At 44.8% G+C, this 17682-nt stretch overlaps 1 protein-coding gene across 2 annotated transcripts; it reads right to left on the bottom strand.

Annotated features, from left to right (window-relative positions):
• Positions 1 to 9055: 9055 nt before the first annotated feature.
• LOC125544932 (cold and drought-regulated protein CORA-like) lies at positions 9056 to 10232 on the bottom strand. 2 transcript variants are annotated; one of them, XM_048708722.1, is made up of 3 exons: positions 10089 to 10232; positions 9578 to 9989; positions 9056 to 9480 (listed from the first exon to the last, which is right to left on the bottom strand). In XM_048708722.1, the coding sequence occupies exons 2-3, from the start codon at positions 9978 to 9980 to the stop codon at positions 9380 to 9382; spliced, it is 504 nt and encodes a 167-aa protein (XP_048564679.1). In that variant the 5' UTR covers positions 9981 to 9989; positions 10089 to 10232; the 3' UTR covers positions 9056 to 9379. The 2 variants fall into 2 exon arrangements, with proteins under 2 accessions (XP_048564679.1, XP_048564678.1); XM_048708721.1 differs by having other exon boundaries at positions 9566 to 9989; positions 10089 to 10231.
• Positions 10233 to 17682: the final 7450 nt, after the last annotated feature.

Here is a 17682-nt window from a genome sequence, read left to right on the forward strand (position 1 = left end):
TCCGGCTCTAGTTGCGTGTCAAAAGTGGACTTGCAGCTGGGACAAGAAAATGCACTTGACCCTCGATTGCATGTCAGTGATGCAGTTGCAGCTGGGATAAAAAAATTCACCCCCAGTTGCGTGTCGAGAGTAGACTTCTAACTAAGATAAAAATGGTTAGACCTAGTTACGTCCCGAGGCATAACTTGCAACTAGGACAAGAAAATAGACTTGACCCTCGATTGCATGCCAGGGGTGCAATTGCGGCTAGGATAAAAAAGAGTCAGACACCCCCACCCCAGTTGGGTGTCGAGGGTGGACCTGCAACTGGAAAAAAATGGGTCCGACCCCATCTGCGTCTCAATGATGGACTTACAATTGATACAATAAAAGATGGGCCACCCCAATTGTATGCCGAGGGTGGAGTTGCAACTGGGCAAAAATGCCCCCTCTCTAGTTGCATGTCTAGGATAAACTTGCAGCCGTGAAAAAAATGATAGGTGCTGCATATCAAGGGTGGACTTGCAATTAGGACAAAAAAAGCGGGCCCCAAAGTTCTATCTCGGGTGTGGAGTTGCAATTGGGACAAAAGGTTCAAACTCCTAATTACTTGTCAAGAGGGTGCACTTATAACTAGGACAAAAAATGATCAAGCTCAGTTATGTAGTAAGGATGGACTTACAACTAGAACAACGGAAGGTTCATGAGTTTATCATCAAATAAATAGAAAAGAGAACAGAGAAAAAAAGGAAACAAAAAAATTAAAATAAAATAATCATCTAAGTCTACAACACGGATTCAAAATAAATAAATGAACAAAAAATAAAAATAGAAAGAAGAAGAAAATACAACAAACAAAATCAAGACTGAATCACGGCTCAGTGGATAAAAAGAGAGCAGCGAGTCAAGAAATGTCGAGGCCTTACGGACACCGAAGCTTAACACGCACAAAAACTGACTGACCACCACAATACGGAATTAAAAATGTTGTAGCTCGCACAATGTCAAAATCGACACAACTCGACGATGGACGCGAGCCATGAAACAACCCAAGTGCACGGCAACATAACCATACGACAACAAAACTAAGCTGTGAAACAGGCCGACAATGCGGCATATATTAAAGTGTTGCATGAAAATTTCAACAACAAAAGGTCATGCGTTAAAAACTTAGATGAGATTGTGCAGATCATGACATGTACAACTGTGCGTCAAAATGGCGAACATACAATGACCGATCAATTATTCGACAAAAAATCCCCCCAAAAAATTATTTTCTATGGGTCTCGACTTGAAAGGTTATGCCTATATGACAAAAAATAAAACACACAAAATAAAAAAGAATCTTCAAAAAATTGGAACAAAAACAGAGGCCATAAACTAGCACTCAGATTGTCTCTTCCATTCATATAACGGGCGCTCTGACCCTTCGATTCAACTCCGACAAAAAAATCCCCCCAAAAAATTATTTTCTATGGGTCTCGACTTGAAAGGTTATGCCTATATGACAAAAAATAAAACACACAAAATAAAAAGACTCTTCAAAAAATTGGAACAAAAACAGAGGCCATAAACTAGCACTCAGATTGTCTCTTCCATTCATATAACGGGTGCTCCGACCCTTCGATTCAACGCCCCCCCCCCCCCCCCCCCCCCCTCCTCCTCCCAAGAAGACAAACAAAAATGTCCATGAAAATGGCCCAAACAAACAGATTGTGTGGGCGCGAAATGCCTGACAATCAGACAAGCGATGCACTAGAGGGTCCGCGAGCGACAAAAACAATCAGCTATCAAAAGTTTGCAGGAGATTTACAACAACAGATCGAACGGATAGGAACTAAGTTGAGACATGGCTAAATCTCATCTAGGTGAGATTTAGCAAAAAAGGACCAAAATAAATATTGCCAAAAATAAAATGTGTTCACAAATTTAACAAATAGTCATGAAACAAAAAAATTACGTGCATGGCAGGTGGACATACAAGTGAGTCAGGGTCGGCTAAATTACGTGTCTAGAATGGACATGCAGCAAGATCGGGATCGGACAAGTTGCATAATAAAGATGCACATGCAACTAGGTTGAAACGTAGTATGTTGTATGCCAAAATTAGACATACAAATGAATTTCAAGCAATTTTATGTGCGTTAAAAATAGACATGGAACATATAATTCCTAAGTGCTCGCCCACGCTCTGCTGACTCTTCATAATCGACGAAAAGAAGAACGGGAGTGAGAAGAAAGAGTGAGGAACAAGATGAAAAGACATGAAGAAAATGTATACCCGTGTCTTCTTATTCTGTCCATGACCTGCGTACAAACACCAGAAAAATGCCAACGCCCATAAACAAACAATAACTAGAAAACAGCTATGCCGATGTTGCTAGCCCGTATAAACCAACAGCCCAATAAAACGAGACAACCGTGTGAGAACAAACCTAGAAGGCCGACACAGCCAGGAGAAAACATTGGCAACGAGCAACACGGAGCAAATCAACAGTTTGCACGAATATTTAAGCTTTTGATCATGTGGTGGACAACTTAGATGTGAGATAGCTATTTTACAGTAAAACTGTTTTTTTAATCAGATATTTTTGCTCTTTACACGAAACATATTAATTTTTTTTGCGATGGAGAATGATTTTTATTCCATATGGATAGGGTTACAATCGAGAGGCAATAAATCCTTAACACAAGGTGGTCCTCTTGCTAGCCATACAGCAGTAGTACTTTTCGTACGACTATACAAAGCCAACCGATCTGCTACCCTATTTTGCTCACGTTTAATTTTCGAAGGAATAAAAACTCTATCAGCCATAAGATGACGTATTTCGCTACCAGATGTCCAAAGGCCGACCTGGTGAGATGCTCTCCTGTCAAAGCGGCCAATGCCACCGAGGAGTCTGACTGAACGATGATAGGTAAGGAGCAATGTTGAATAGCTAACGCCATACCCTGCATTATTGCATGTAGCTCCGCCTCCACTGCCTCATTGCAGTTGAAAATGCATCGGTACACCGCAAAGATGCCACTCACGTCATGCCGGTGCAAAACCATTCCGGCCGTCGCCGAACCATCAATAGAAGAGAAGGACCCATCAACCGACAGTGCCGCCTGGTCAATACTTGGTCGTGGCCATGGCGAGCAGGCTTCTTTCTGCACGGCTGGCTGCTCATGTCTCATCGGCATCTTCCCTTTTATGATCTCCTCTGTTGTATACCTCCTGGCCAAATCTAGTAATTGCAAGTAGCTCTGGAGGTATGTCGCAGTCGCTGCCACCGGTGGAACTTCCTTCCCATGCGCCCCGTCAGACCACAAATTCCATATCCTCCATAGCATCATAATCATGGAATCCTGCATCATGTCATCGCAGTTTGCCAGGACATTTAGCAACCACTCTTGCCCAGTATCCCGAAGGAGCTCTTGATCAAGTAGCCTCCATACTATGCGCATCTGGGATACACACTTGGCGGGCATGAGTGCATGTCACCAGCGCATGAAAACTAGTCTCTCTCTCCCTTCCGCATAGAGGACAGCTATCTCTAGTAGAGATATGTCTATATTTGTTGCAAGCATTAGTTGGGAGAGCTCCAGACACCACTTTCCAGGCCATAATCCTCATCTTGAGGGGCACCTTGGCCCCCCATATTCGTTGCCATACAGACCTCTGGCCGGTCGGGCTGTTGCTTGACGCGCAAAGATTGAGTAAAGTCTCATGAGCAAGTCGATACGCCGACCAAACTGTAAACATGCCACTTTTCTCCGGAAACCACGCAAGGAAATCCTGGCCGCTTCTCGGTGATGTTCTTATCTTTAAGATTTCTCGCACGTCTAGGTCCCAAAAGTGTTCTCGCAGCCTTTGCACATTCCATGCCCCATGTTCATCAATAAAATCGACCACCCAATTGAATCTACAATTGCGCTTTGGTGTTACTGGCCGAAAATAATTTCCCCTTGGGATCCAAGGATCTCGCCATGTCTTGACTAAGGTACCATCACCCACACGCCAAATTATGCCTTTTTCAATAAGTCCAGTCCATGGACTATCCCCTTCCACACCGCGGAAGAGCTCGCGGGAAACACTGTATCAAGCAAATTACCACGAGGATAATACTTAGCCCGTAGTAATCTAGCACACAAACTATCCGGGCTGTACAATAGGCGCCAAGCTTGCTTAGCAAGCAAAGCTTGGTTGAACGCTCTCATATCCTTAAACCCCATGCCCCCATAGACTTGGGTAATGTCATTTTCTCCCAGCTGAGCCAAGCCATCTTCCTCTTGCCTTTCTCCACCCCCCACCAGTACTGCATCATCATTCTAGTTAACTCATCACAAACAGGCGCCGGGAGACGGAACACACTCATCACATACGTTGGGATTGCTTGTGCCACTGCCTTTATCAAGATTTCTTTGTTGCCCGAAGACACATACTGCTCACTCCAATCCACGGCCTTTTCCTTAATCTTTCCTGAATAGTTTCAAATTTCCCTTTATGCATTCTTCCTTTGGGCACCGGAAGACCCAAGTACTTGGGTTCAAATACTTGTTGCGAGATATCCAGGATACTCTTCACATCAACCGCCACCGCCGCATCGCAGTTGTCAGAAATCAGGATGGAACACTTTTTAGGGTTAATAAGTTGACCTGTCACATTAGTATAAGTGTTCAACAAACCTTTAACAATGCCTGATTGCTGGCCTGAAGCTTCAAATAACAACATAGTATCATCCGCAAATACCAGATGAGAAATCACTGGTGCCCCTCGGCATATAGAAACTCCCCTCAATTCCCCTCCATCAACTGATTTAGAGATAAGAGCAGAGAGCGCGTTAGCAACAAAGAGGAATAAGAACGGGGACAAAGGATCACCTTGCCGTAATCGCCTAGACGGGGCAAAGACCTCCAAAAGTTTCCCATTGAATTTTACTGAGTAAGTGACTGACTTAACACATGCCATAATCCAAGTTAGCCACTCAGCAGAGAAGCCCCACTTGGTTAGTGCCTGCTCTAAAAAATCCCAATCAACCGATCATAAGCCTTTGACAGGTCCAATTTATATGCACATGCTGCTCCACTGTTTGGCTTCAGATTTTGTATATGATGGATACACTCAAAAGTAATTACAGAATTATCCGATATAAGCCGGCCTGGAATAAACGCACTTTGGTTTTCAGAGATCAACTCTGAAAGCACAGGACGAAGGCGATTCACCAAGCACTTAAACATTATTTTATAAACCACATTGCATAAACTTATCGGCCAAAAATCCTTGAGTTCCTTAGGATGAGGGACTTTCAGAATAAGGACAATCGCCGTAGCATTAACACTCTCCGGCATCACTACCGACCTGAAAAAATCCAAGACAGCCGCAACAATTTCAGATTTCAAAACAGCCCAGTTACGCTGGAAAAACCTAGCAGGTAGTCCATCCGTTCCAGGTGCTTTCAAAGGCCCTATTGGAAACAGGGCATTCGACACCTCCTCCTCCGAGAACGGGGCGCATAAAGTATCATTCATTTCTCGCGTAACTTTTGGTATAATGCTATCCAATACAACCTCCGGTGTCAAGGTCGGATCTTTCGTATAAACTTCCTTAAAGTAGGACGTCGCCATGTGTTCCATATCAGTCAGAACGGAACACCAAGAGCCATCGGTACGTCCAGCCGCTGAATATAGCTTCTCCGCGCATGCCACACCGCTCTCCGATGGAGGTAAGTTGTATTTCTCTCGCCCTCTTTTAGCCACGTGATCCGCGAACGCTGTAACCAAAGCATCTCCTCTCTATATAGTAACTCATCCATCTGTTGCATTTTCTGCCTTAAAACAGCCTTGTCCGCATCCTACAACTGCAAGTTTGTAAGCTTCTGACGCAGCTTCTCCAATTCAAAAGTGACATGCCCAAAATTTCCCTTACTCCACGCACGTAACCTGTTCATCATCTCCTTTAGTGCGTCTCGGACTGCACCCAGGTTCCCCGCAGGCTTGCTTTTCCCCCAGCTCTCAGCCACCATGGCACCCAACGCGGGGTGGCGCTCCCACATTATTTCATACCTGGGCGAAGCTTTAGTCCGCAGGGGTTCACCTTGTGCATATTGAACAAGAACCGGGGCATGATCTGAACAAGACGAAGCCAGGTGCCGCACTCGCGTGAAAGGGAACAGATCCCTCCATGCTTCGTCGGCACATGCTCTGTCCAGTCTGACCTTGACATTACCATCACCCTGTTGACCATTGTCATAAGTGAACGGGATTCCAGAAAAACCCAAATCCATAAGCTCGCAGGACGTCAGGCGGTCCCTAAACAAAACCATCAGACTCTCCGCTCGTTGAACACGCGAAAAGTGTTTGTGCTACCACAATGCTTCATTGAAGTCACCACACACTAGCCACGGTTTTGCTGAAATCGCTCGTAGTGTAGTCAAGGAAGTCCACATGCGATGGCGGTTTTCCACTCGTGGTTCGCCATACACAAAGGTAGTCCTCCAGGATTTATCATTGGCAATATCCACGATCTGCTGCGCATCAATATACCGTGCACACGTATCCAAAACTGTCACCTGCAACTTCTCATCCCAGTAGAGAGCAAGCCCCCCACTGCGGCCATCACTAGATACACCCATGAAACCCTTCATTTGTAGTCTTCACTTTAGTCTCTCCATCTTACTTGAGGCTTGACGTGTTTCCGGAAGAAAAATCAGCCCCGGGGAATTGGCTTTTGAGAGGGCCAAAACCTCATGAACTGTCCGGCGGTCCCCCCCGGCAGTTCCACATTAACAGACTCATTGTACTCGGCGGTCCTCCTCGAGGGAGGCCGCCGATCTATCACCAGAAACTCCTTCAGAACCAACACGAGCTCTTTTACTATTTGAGCTGCTTGCAGGAGACTTGTCCTCGTCCCCCTCCTCGCCCAGTCCTTGGGTTAAAGCCAACACTCCCACAGAATTTGGGTTGCTCTTATTACCTTTCTCTAAATTTTCCAGCTCCATGGCTAGTCTTTTCCTAACAGATGGATCCACCTGCATATTCACATGATCCCCCTTCAATGGGCTGGAGGCAGTATCATGTACTTCTGGATCCACGCAAGCCTTCCCGGTCTTCTGTTTCTGCTGGGAATACTCTGTATATTTATACCTCGACCAAACACATTCTTCGATCGTGTCTTGTTAATGCCATCTGCATAGAGCCAAGCTCCAAATTTCTTTTCTTTCTCCTCATGCACACCAGTACCGCACTCCTTGAAGTCGTGTCCAACTATTCCACACACACTGCAGAATCGAGCCAGCTTCTCATAGCGCACCAAAAACACCTGCCGCTTTTGACCCCCTAACAATACTGACGTATTTTGTGAGGGGCTCGCGAACATCATGGCGAACCCTAATTCTGACATAATCACCACGGGTATTTCCGTTTAATCTCATCTCCATGATTTCCCCAATGTTCTTGAGTAACGATTCTACTATACTTCTCTTGCAGAATCCGTCCGGGAGTTTGTGGATCTGCAGCCAAATTGGCATAAACACCATCGGTACCTCTTCTGCCTTCGTGAATCCATCGTATGGGCACATCGACGCAATCCAGTTTCTAAACAGCCAAGGGCCTTGCTCGAGTATCCGCTCCCAATCGCCTAGGCACAATGCTTGGACAACATACAGATTTGGGCCGACTGGCCGAAACCTTACATGCTGCGCAGTGTTCCACGCCGCCCGCATATCCTTGTAGAAGGCTGCCTGGCTGAAGCTTTTCTACGTATGAACCCTAGCAAGGGCCAACCATCTCACGCACTCGTTGATCACAGGATCGTCCTCATCAATTACCAGATCATCAAAGTCTGTGTCGTCCAGATTGAGTTGCTCTAGGAAATCACCCAGATCCGGCCTTCTGGCGGCGCCGCCACCACCGCTGGTTCCTGACTGGGCGTTCGCTGCAGGTTCCATCGCTATCCGGGGCTAGGAACGGGCAGCGTACTCGCACACCCCACGCGAGTCGAGGGGCACTTGATCGAAGCGGGGACTCGCTGGCAATGCGATCGCCAGATAGGAGAAAAACCAAGGGGTGGTTCTCTATGTAGCGGCACATTTTTCAAATTTTTTGCATTGTAAGGATATGAAATGAAATGAATAGCTTTATTAACTTAATTTAACAAGACAGTATTTGGCTTCATTTATTTGTATCAATCCTTAACATTACAGTGTGAAAATGGACGGGCAGCGCGTAAGACTCTAATCTAGGTTCCTCCTAATTTTTTACCCATTGTTGTGGAAACAACACAAGAAATATGGGGCATGAACTTAGTTCCTGAGCTCAAATAGTAGCAATAAATTCAAAAAAATTAATGTTTGGCCAACAAACATTTTGAACTGTTCAGGCTGTGTGCAACATTTTGTGAAAAATAACATTCATCGTGGTCTAGAAAATAAACAAAATGGATACTCACAAAACTATCTTAAAGTTTGGGTCTATCTAGGGCACATCTAGATATGCTCTAGTTATTGCACATCTAAATGACCCAATCAAACTAGAAAGAAAAGGAAAAAAGACTTAGATATGCACGAATCTTTACATAAAATCAATGGTATAGGACTTAGATATGCAATATTTAGGGCATATCTAGATGTGCTTTAGCAAAACTGTTAAATTTTTTTGAGTATTTGTTTTTGCAAAGCACCATGTATGTTATGTCTTCACGAAGTTCTGCATGGAACTGCACACTCAAACGTGTTTGTTTTCAAAAAAAAAAAGTTTTTTGTTGGTTTGCCTGCATTTACTATTCACTTAGATGCTTGTGAGTTCAGGAGCAGAATGAATATGTGGGAAACAGATTTTGATATTTTTTTACACATGATGTTACCCTCAAAATACCATCTTGAATAATGCATTTTGATGTTCCTTGCAACGCACGGGCACCTTACTATTCAGAATAAAAGAGAAAGATAAACTTTAAAATAAAAAATGAAAAGACAACGACACCGAGAGTCTTAGTGGGCGGCCAGAGAAAAGGAACAGGGAAAGCATAGGCCCGGTAAGGGAACGATGGAACCAGCGTGACAATTAGATTAGAGGCCAATCATTTCCAGTCGACTAAAAATAAAAATTATGTTTATGTAGTACTCCTATTAAGTCACGCACGACAGACTTAGGTCACCACATAGATCATTACATTTTTTAAGGTACACAGACATTACATACCACACACCTTGCCCATGCACGCGTAGCTCTTTATTTAGGTAGTACTCCCTTCGTCTCAATAATGTAAGACGTTATTGGTCGCTACAACGGAGCATGGTGAATCAACTAAGGCAGATGATGGAGATACGCCAGCGTACGTAACTGGCCATGGGGGCGCACAGGTACGTGGACGTCGTAGAGCGCGCCAGCAATGGCTGCAGCTGGCCACTTCAGTACTTCACCACCTACTGCCGTGCTTGCCGCCATGGTACTTGCCGCCGTGCTTGCCGCCGTGGTGGTGCCCGCCGCCATGCCCGGTGTGGTACGATCCCATGTGACCTGCACCCACGCATGCGCCCACGTTTTATGGCGTCCCCAGCGTCTCAAACTTACTTCCCAGTTGATGAATGAAGGTGCGTATTACCGTGGTGCGCACCGTGAGAGGGGTAGGCCGCCGGCGCGTAGCCGTGCGCCTGGTAGCCGCCGTGCGGAGGGTAGGCACCGGCGGCAGGAGGGTACCCGAGCTGCGCGTGGCCACCGCCGTATCCGTGCTGCTGCACGTGTCCGCCGTACCCGTGCTCGTGGCCATGGCCGTGCTGCGCATGTCCGCCGCCGTACCCGTGCTCATAGCCGCCGTGCCCGTGCTGCGCATGCCCGCCGTACCCGTGCTCGTAGCTCTGGCCATGGCCGCCGTAGCCCTGCACGTGGCCACCGCCGTAGCCGTGCCCCTGGCCGTATGACGATCCGTAGCCGTGGCCTTTCCCGCCGTTAACGAGGCCGGACACGAAGCCCTTCACGCCGCCGTTGTGGCCGCCGTGCATGTCGTGGCCTCCACCCATGATCGATTACTAGTCACCAATAAATATAAGATCAATCCGTTAGCTATTGACGAGTTGCAAGCTTGTAAAGCGAACAAAATGCATATGAAACGACTCGTGATCACTTACGAGAATTAGAAGCTAGCACACACGGAGAGATGATCGCTCGGCGATTTGTGTTTGATCTAGCTCGTTGCTGCTCAAAAACTGTCGAGAGTGCGACCCATTTTATACTCGCGCGGGCTGATTCGGCGACGCGTACCACCCGCGTGAACCACGCACGTCGGTTTAGATTCTTTTTTCAATATATGTTTAATAAATTTGGCGATCAGGTTCGATCCGTATGCTCTCTTCGAAAAGATCGAAAGGTTAGATTCGTTCTTTCTCTTATTAGACGGTTAGCATGGGTGCAGTGTGTCACAGCACCTGATCCATCCGTGCTTTTCGGTTTTGGAATTTATCTCCCTCCCACTCACAACAATATTTATGTCCCTATTTTTTTTTGTCTTTGCCCACTCACAACAATATTTATGTCCCTATTTTTTTATGGATTTCTTATTCATACCATTTCTAACATTTTGCACTCTCTCGATGCCGCCCCCTCCCCCACCCCGACCCTAACATCCACGGTGTGGCGGCCTGAATTGGCACGTTCTTATCTCACCTCCTGCCATGCCGCCGACCTTAACATTTTTGTAACCAATCTAGTCACCATCAGTTGACTCATTTATGACAACTAAGGGTGAGCTTACCTTCTTATTGACCCCTTTCTTTGTCATCCATATCATGGAGTGATCTTGTCATGCCATCATGATGGCATCGCCCGAGGCTGCAGAAGGCACCCAATCTTCCTCGCAGGAAGGAGACTAGACTCCGCCTCACCTTCAAGCGGAGTTCGGCCTATCCTTCACTGCTAGGCGCCGGACCACTTCATCATTGTCTGTCGTGATCTTGTCTGGTGCTTGGGTTGCCGCTGCCCTGGCGATCGAGAATGTAACTGCCCGTTGTGTCAACCAGCTGGTCAAGCTCCTCATCAACGCTCCTACTCGCCTCCATGTCGATCGCGAGGCATGCTTGCTTGGCGAGTGCAGCCGCTTTCCTCCAACCCCTTAACATCAACAACAACGCTTTGTGGACTTCAGTTGTTGTTCATCCTACCGTGCATGCTCTGGAGGCTCTATTACTGATCCCGGCATGGCTACCGCTGTTTTGGGGCTGCTACAACCTCTCCTTACAATACAGGTGGAGACTCTACGCGCTGAGCTGTGGGTTGTGTTTGTCTCTCGTTTGGGCGAGGTTGTTCAGCCGCTTTGCACATGGTGGCTGCTATCCAGGGCTGCACAACTTGGATCGCATGCCTTTTGGAGCAGTTGGACGACTTCGATAGCAAGTTTGTTCTCCCTCAGTGTTCTTGGCTCCCTCCACTGCTCCCTCCCCTTCCTAGTGTGAGCACGAGGAATCTGCACGTCTTCTTGTTGCGGGTGCTAAGGATATCAGCAAGATCAATGTTAGCGGTGGCACCTTCGAGTTACTAGCTACGATGGCAGTGGTGGAGCTTGAGCAAAATTTAAGAGGGGTCATGACTCAAGGGGAGCAATTAGTAGGCCAGGAGGGACTAATCAGTCGTTGAAAAAATAATTGGGACTAAAAGCTGTTGGGTTTCGTAGTAATTTTAAAAAATTTCCTACGCACACGCAAGATCATGGTGATGCATAGCAACGAGGGGAGAGTGTGATCTACGTACCCTTGTAGATCGACAACGGAAGCGTTTGGTTGATGTAGTCGTACGTCTTCACAGCCCGACCGATCAAGCACCGAAACTACGGCACCTCCGAGTTTTAGCACACGTTCAGCTCGATGACGATCCCCGGACTCCGATCCAGCAAAGTGTCGGGGAAGAGTTCCGTCAGCACGACGGCGTGGTGACGATCTTGATGTACTACTGTCGCAGGGCTTCGCCTAAGCATCGCTACAATATTATCGAGGACTATGGTGGCTGGGGGCGCCGCACACGGCTAAGAATAAGATCACGTGGATCAACTTGTGTCTATGGGGTGCCCCTTGCCTCAGTATATAAAGGATGGAGGAGGAGGAGGCCGGCCAAGGCAATTGGTGCGGCCAGGATGTGGAGTCCTACTAGGACTCCAAGCCTAGTAGGAGTCCACCAAGAGGGGAGGAAGGGAGAAGGAAGTTGAGGAGAAGGAGAGGTGGCCGGCCCCCTTTTCCCTAGTCCAATTCGGACTAGAGGGGAGGGGGGGCGCAGCAGCCCCTTGGCCCTTTTTCCTCTTCCCGCTAAAGCCCATCAAGGCCGTAACTCCCCGGTACCCCCGAAAATACCCGAATCACTCGGAACCTTTCCGATGTCCGAATATAGTCGTACAATATATCGATCTTTACGTCTCGACCATTTCGAGACTCCTCGTCATGTCCCCGATCTCATCCGGGACTCCGACCTACCTTCGGTACATCAAATCACATAAACTCATAATACAATCATCACCGAAACTTTAAGCGTGCGGACCCTACGGGTTCGAGAACTATGTTGACATACCGAGACACGTCTCCGGCCAATAACCAATAGCGGAACCTGGATGCTCATATTGGCTCCCACATATTCTACGAAGATCTTTATCGGTCAAACGGCATAACAACATACATTGTTCCCTTTGTCATTGGTATGTTACTTGCCCGAGATTCGATCGTCAGTATCTCAATACCTAGTTCAATCTCGTTACCGGCAAGTCTCTTTACTCGTTCCGTAACACATCATCCCGCAACTAACTCATTAGTTGCAATGCAAGGCTTATAGTGATGTGCATTACCGAGTGGGCCCAGAGATACCTCTCCGACAAATCGGAGTGACAAATCCTAATCTCGAAATACGCCAATCCAACAAGTACCTTCGGAGACACATGTAGAGCACCTTTATAATCACCCAGTTACGTTGTGACGTTTGGTAGCACACAAAGTGTTCCTCCGGTAAACGGGAGTTGCATAATCTCATAGTCATAGGAACATGTATAAGTCATGAAGAAAGCAATAGCAACAAACTAAACGATCAAGTGCTAAGCTAACGGAATGGGTCAAGTCAATCACATCATTCTCCTAATGATGTGATCCCGTTAATCAAATGACAACTCATGTCTATGGTTAGGAAACATAACCATCTTTGATTAACGAGCTAGTCAAGTAGAGGCATACTAGTGACACTTTGTTTGTCTATGTATTCACACATGTATTATGTTTCCAGTTAATACAATTCTAGCATGAATAATAAACATTTATCATGATATAAGGAAATAAATAATAACTTTATTATTGCCTCTAGGGAATATTTCCTTCAGTCTCCCACTTGCACTAGAGTCAATAATCTAGATCACATCACCATGTGATTAACATCGATAGTTCACATCATCATGTGATTAACACCCATAGTTCACATCGTCATGTGACCAACACCCAAAGGGTTTACTAGAAGTTCAGTAATCTAGTTCACATCGCTATGTGATTAACACCCAAAGAGTACTAAGGTGTGATCATGTTTTGCTTGTGAGAGAAATTTAGTCAACGGGTCTCACATTCAGATCCGTATGTATTTTGCAAATTTTCTATGTCTACATGCTGCACGGAGCTACTCTAGCTAATTGCTCCCACTTTCAATATGTATCTAGATCGAGACTTAGAGTCATCCAGATCGGTGTCAAAGCTTGCATCGACGTAACTCTTTACGACGAACTTTTGTCACCTCCATAATCGAGAAACATATCCTTATTCCACTAAGGATAATTTTGACCGCTGTCCAGTGATCTACTCCTAGATCACTATTGTACTCCCTTGCCAAATCAGTGTAGGGTATACAATAGATCTGGTACACAGCATGGCATACTTTATAGAACCTATGGCTGAGGCATAGGGAATGACTTTCATTCTCTTTCTATCTTCTGCCGTGGTCGGGCTTTGAGTCTTACTCAATTTCACACCTTGTAACACAGGCAAGAACTCTTTCTTTGACTGTTCCATTTTGAACTACTTCAAAATCTTGTCAAGGTATGTACTCATTGAAAAAACTTATCAAGCGTTTTGATCTATCTCTATAGATCTTGATGCTCAATATGTAAGTAGCTTCACCGAGGTCTTTCTTTGAAAAACTCCTTTCAAAACACTCCTTTATGCTTTGCAGAATAATTCTACATTATTTCCGATCAACAATATGTCATTCACATATACTTATCAGAAATGCTGTAGTGCTCCACTCACTTTCTTGTAAATACAGGCTTCACCGCAAGTCTGTATAAAACTATATGCTTTGATCAACTTATCAAAGCGTATATTCCAACTCCGAGATGCTTGCACCAGTCCATAGATGGATCATTGGAGCTTGCATATTTTGTTAGTACCTTTAGGATTGACAAAACCTTCTAGTTGCATCATATACAACTCTTCTTTAATAAATCCATTAAGGAATGCATTTTGTTTATCCATTTGCCAGATTTCATAAAATGAGGCAATTGCTAACATGATTCGGACAGACTTAAGCATAGATACGAGTGAGAAACTCTCATCGTAGTCAACACCTTGAACTTGTCGAAAACCTTTTTGCGACAATTCTAGCTTTGTAGATAGTAACACTACTATCAGCGTCCGTCTTCCTCTTGAAGATCCATTTAATCTCAATGGCTCGCCGATCATTGGGCAAGTCAATCAAAGTCCATACTTTGTTCTCATACATGGATCTCATCTCAGATTTCATGGCCTCAAGCCATTTCGGCGGAAATCTGGGCTCATCATCGCTTCCTCATAGTTCGTAGGTTCGTCATGGTCAAGTAACATGACCTCCAGAACAGGATTACCGTACCACTCTGGTGCGGATCTCACTCTGGTTTACCTACGAGGTTCGGTAGTAACTTGATCTGAAGTTACATGATCATCATCATTAGCTTCCTCACTAATTGGTGTAGTAGTCACAGGAACAGATTTCTGTGATGAACTACTTTCCAATAAGGGAGCAGGTACAGTTACCTCATCAAGTTCTACTTTCCTCCCACTCACTTCTTTCGAGAGAAACTCCTTCTCTAGAAAGGATCCATTCTCAGCAATGAATATCTTGCCTTCGGATCTGTGATAGAAGGTGTACCCAACATTTTCTTTTGGGTATCCTATGAAGATTTACTTCTCCGATTTGGGTTCGAGCTTATCATGTTGAAACTTTTTCACATAAGCATTCGCAGTCCCAAACTTTAAGAAACGACAGCTTAGGTTTCTCGCCAAACCACAGTTCATACGGTGTCGTCTCAACGGATTTAGATGGTGCCCTATTTAACGTGAATGTAGCTGTCTCTAATGCATAACCCCAAAACGATAGTGGTAATCGGTAAGAGACATCATAGATCGCACCATATCTAATAAAGTACGGTTACGACGTTCGGACACACCATTACACTGTGGTGTTCCAGGTGGCGTGAGTAGAGTAGTGAAACTATTTCACATTGTTTTAACTGAAGGCAAACTCGTAACTCAAATATTTTACTTCTGCGATCATATCGTAGAAACTTTTATTTTTGTTACGATGATTCTCCACTTCACTCTGAAAATTCTTTAAACTTTTCAAATGTTTTAGACTTGTGTTTCATCAAGTAGATATACTCATATCTGCTCAAATCATCTGTGAAGATCAAAAATAATGATACCTGCCGCGAGCCTCAATATTCATCAGACCACATACATCAGTATGTATGATTTCCAACAAATATGTTGCTCTCCATTGTTCCGAGAACGGAGTTTTTGTCATCTTGCCCATGAGGCATGGTTCGCAAGCATCAACTGATTCATAATCAAGTGATTCCAAAAGCCCATCAGCATGGATTTTCTTCATGCGCTTTACACCAATATGACCTAAACGGCAAGTGCCACAAATAAGTTGCACTATCATTATTAACTTTGCATCTTTTGGCTTCAATATTATGAATATGTGTATCACTACGATCGAGATTCAACAAACCATTTTCATTGGGTGTATAACCATAGAAGGTTTTATTCATGTAAACAGAATAACAATTATTCTCTAACTTAAATGAATAACCGTATTGCAATAAACATGATCAAATCATATTCATGCTCAACGCAAACACCAAATAACACTTATTTAGGTTCAACACTAATCCCGAAAGTATAGGGAGTGTGCGATGATGATCATATCATTCTTGGAACTACTTCCAACACACATCGTCACTTCACCCTTAACTAGTCTCTGTTCATTCTGCAACTCTGTTTCAAGTTACTACTCTTAGCAACTGAACTAGTATCAAATACCGAGGGGTTGCTATAAACACTAGTAAAGTACACATCAATAACATGTATATCCAATATACCTTTTTCACCCGCCATCCTTCTTATCCGCCAAATACTTGGGGCAGTTCCGCTTCTAGTGACCAGTCCCTTTGCAGTAGAAGCACTCAGTCTCAGGCTTAGGTCCAGACTTGGGCTTCTTCACTTGAGCAGCAACTTGCTTGCCGTTCTTCTTGAAGTTCCCTTTCTTCCCTTTGCCCTTTTTGAAACTAGTGGTCTTTGTCAACCATCAACACTTGATGCTTTTCTTGATTTCTACCTTCGTCGATTTCAGCATCACGAAGAGCTTGGGAATTACTTTTGTCATCCCTTGCATATTATAGTTCATCACTAAGTTCTAGTAACTCGGTGATAGTGACTAGAGAACTTTGTCAATTACTCTCTTATCTGGAAGATTAACTCCCACTTGATTCAAGCAATTGTAGTACTCAGACAATCTGAGCACATGCTCACTGGTTGAGCTATTCTCCTCCATCTTGTAGGCAAAGTACTGTCAGAGGTCTCATACCTCTCGACACGGGCATGAGTATGAAATACCAATTTCAACTCTTGGAACATCTTATATGCTCCATGGCATTCAAAACGTCTTTGAAGCCCCGATTCTAAGCCGTTAAGCATGGTGCACTAAACTATCAAGTAGTCATCATATTGAGCTAGCCAAACGTTCATAACGTCTGCATCTGCTCCTGCAATAGGTCAGTCACCTAGCGGTGCATCAAGGACATAATTCTTCTGTGCAGCAATGAGGATAAACCTCAGATCACGGACCCAGTCCGCATCATTGCTACTATCATCTTTCAACTTAGTTTTCTCTAGGAACATATCAAAAAAAACAGGGGCTAAACGAGCTATTGATCTACAACATAGATATGCTAATACTACCAGGACTAAGTTCATGATAAATTAAAGTTCAATTAATCATATTATTAGAGAACTCCCACTTAGAAAGACATCCCTCTAATCTTCTAGTGATCGTGATCCAAATCACTAAACCATAACCGATCATCACGTGAATGGAGTAGTTTTCAATGGTGAACATCATTTATGTTTGATCATATCTACTATATGATTCACGCTCGACTTTCGTCTCGGTGTTCCGAGGCCATATCTGCATATTCTAGGCTCGTCAAGTTTAACCCGAGTATTCTTGCGTGTGCAAAACTGCTTGCACCCGTTGTAGATGGACGTAGAGCTTATCACACCCGATCATCACGTGGTGTCTGGGCATGACGAACTTTGGCAACGGTGCATACTCAGGGAGAAAACTTTTATCTTGAAATTTAGTGAGAGATCATCTTATAATGCTACCGTCATAACTAAGCAAAGTAAGATGTATAAAAGATAAACATCACATGCAATCAAAAATATGTGACATGAT

This window comes from Triticum urartu, chromosome 3 (genome assembly GCF_003073215.2).
Source record: "Triticum urartu cultivar G1812 chromosome 3, Tu2.1, whole genome shotgun sequence".
In the NCBI taxonomy this organism is placed as follows: Eukaryota; Viridiplantae; Streptophyta; class Magnoliopsida; order Poales; family Poaceae; genus Triticum; species Triticum urartu.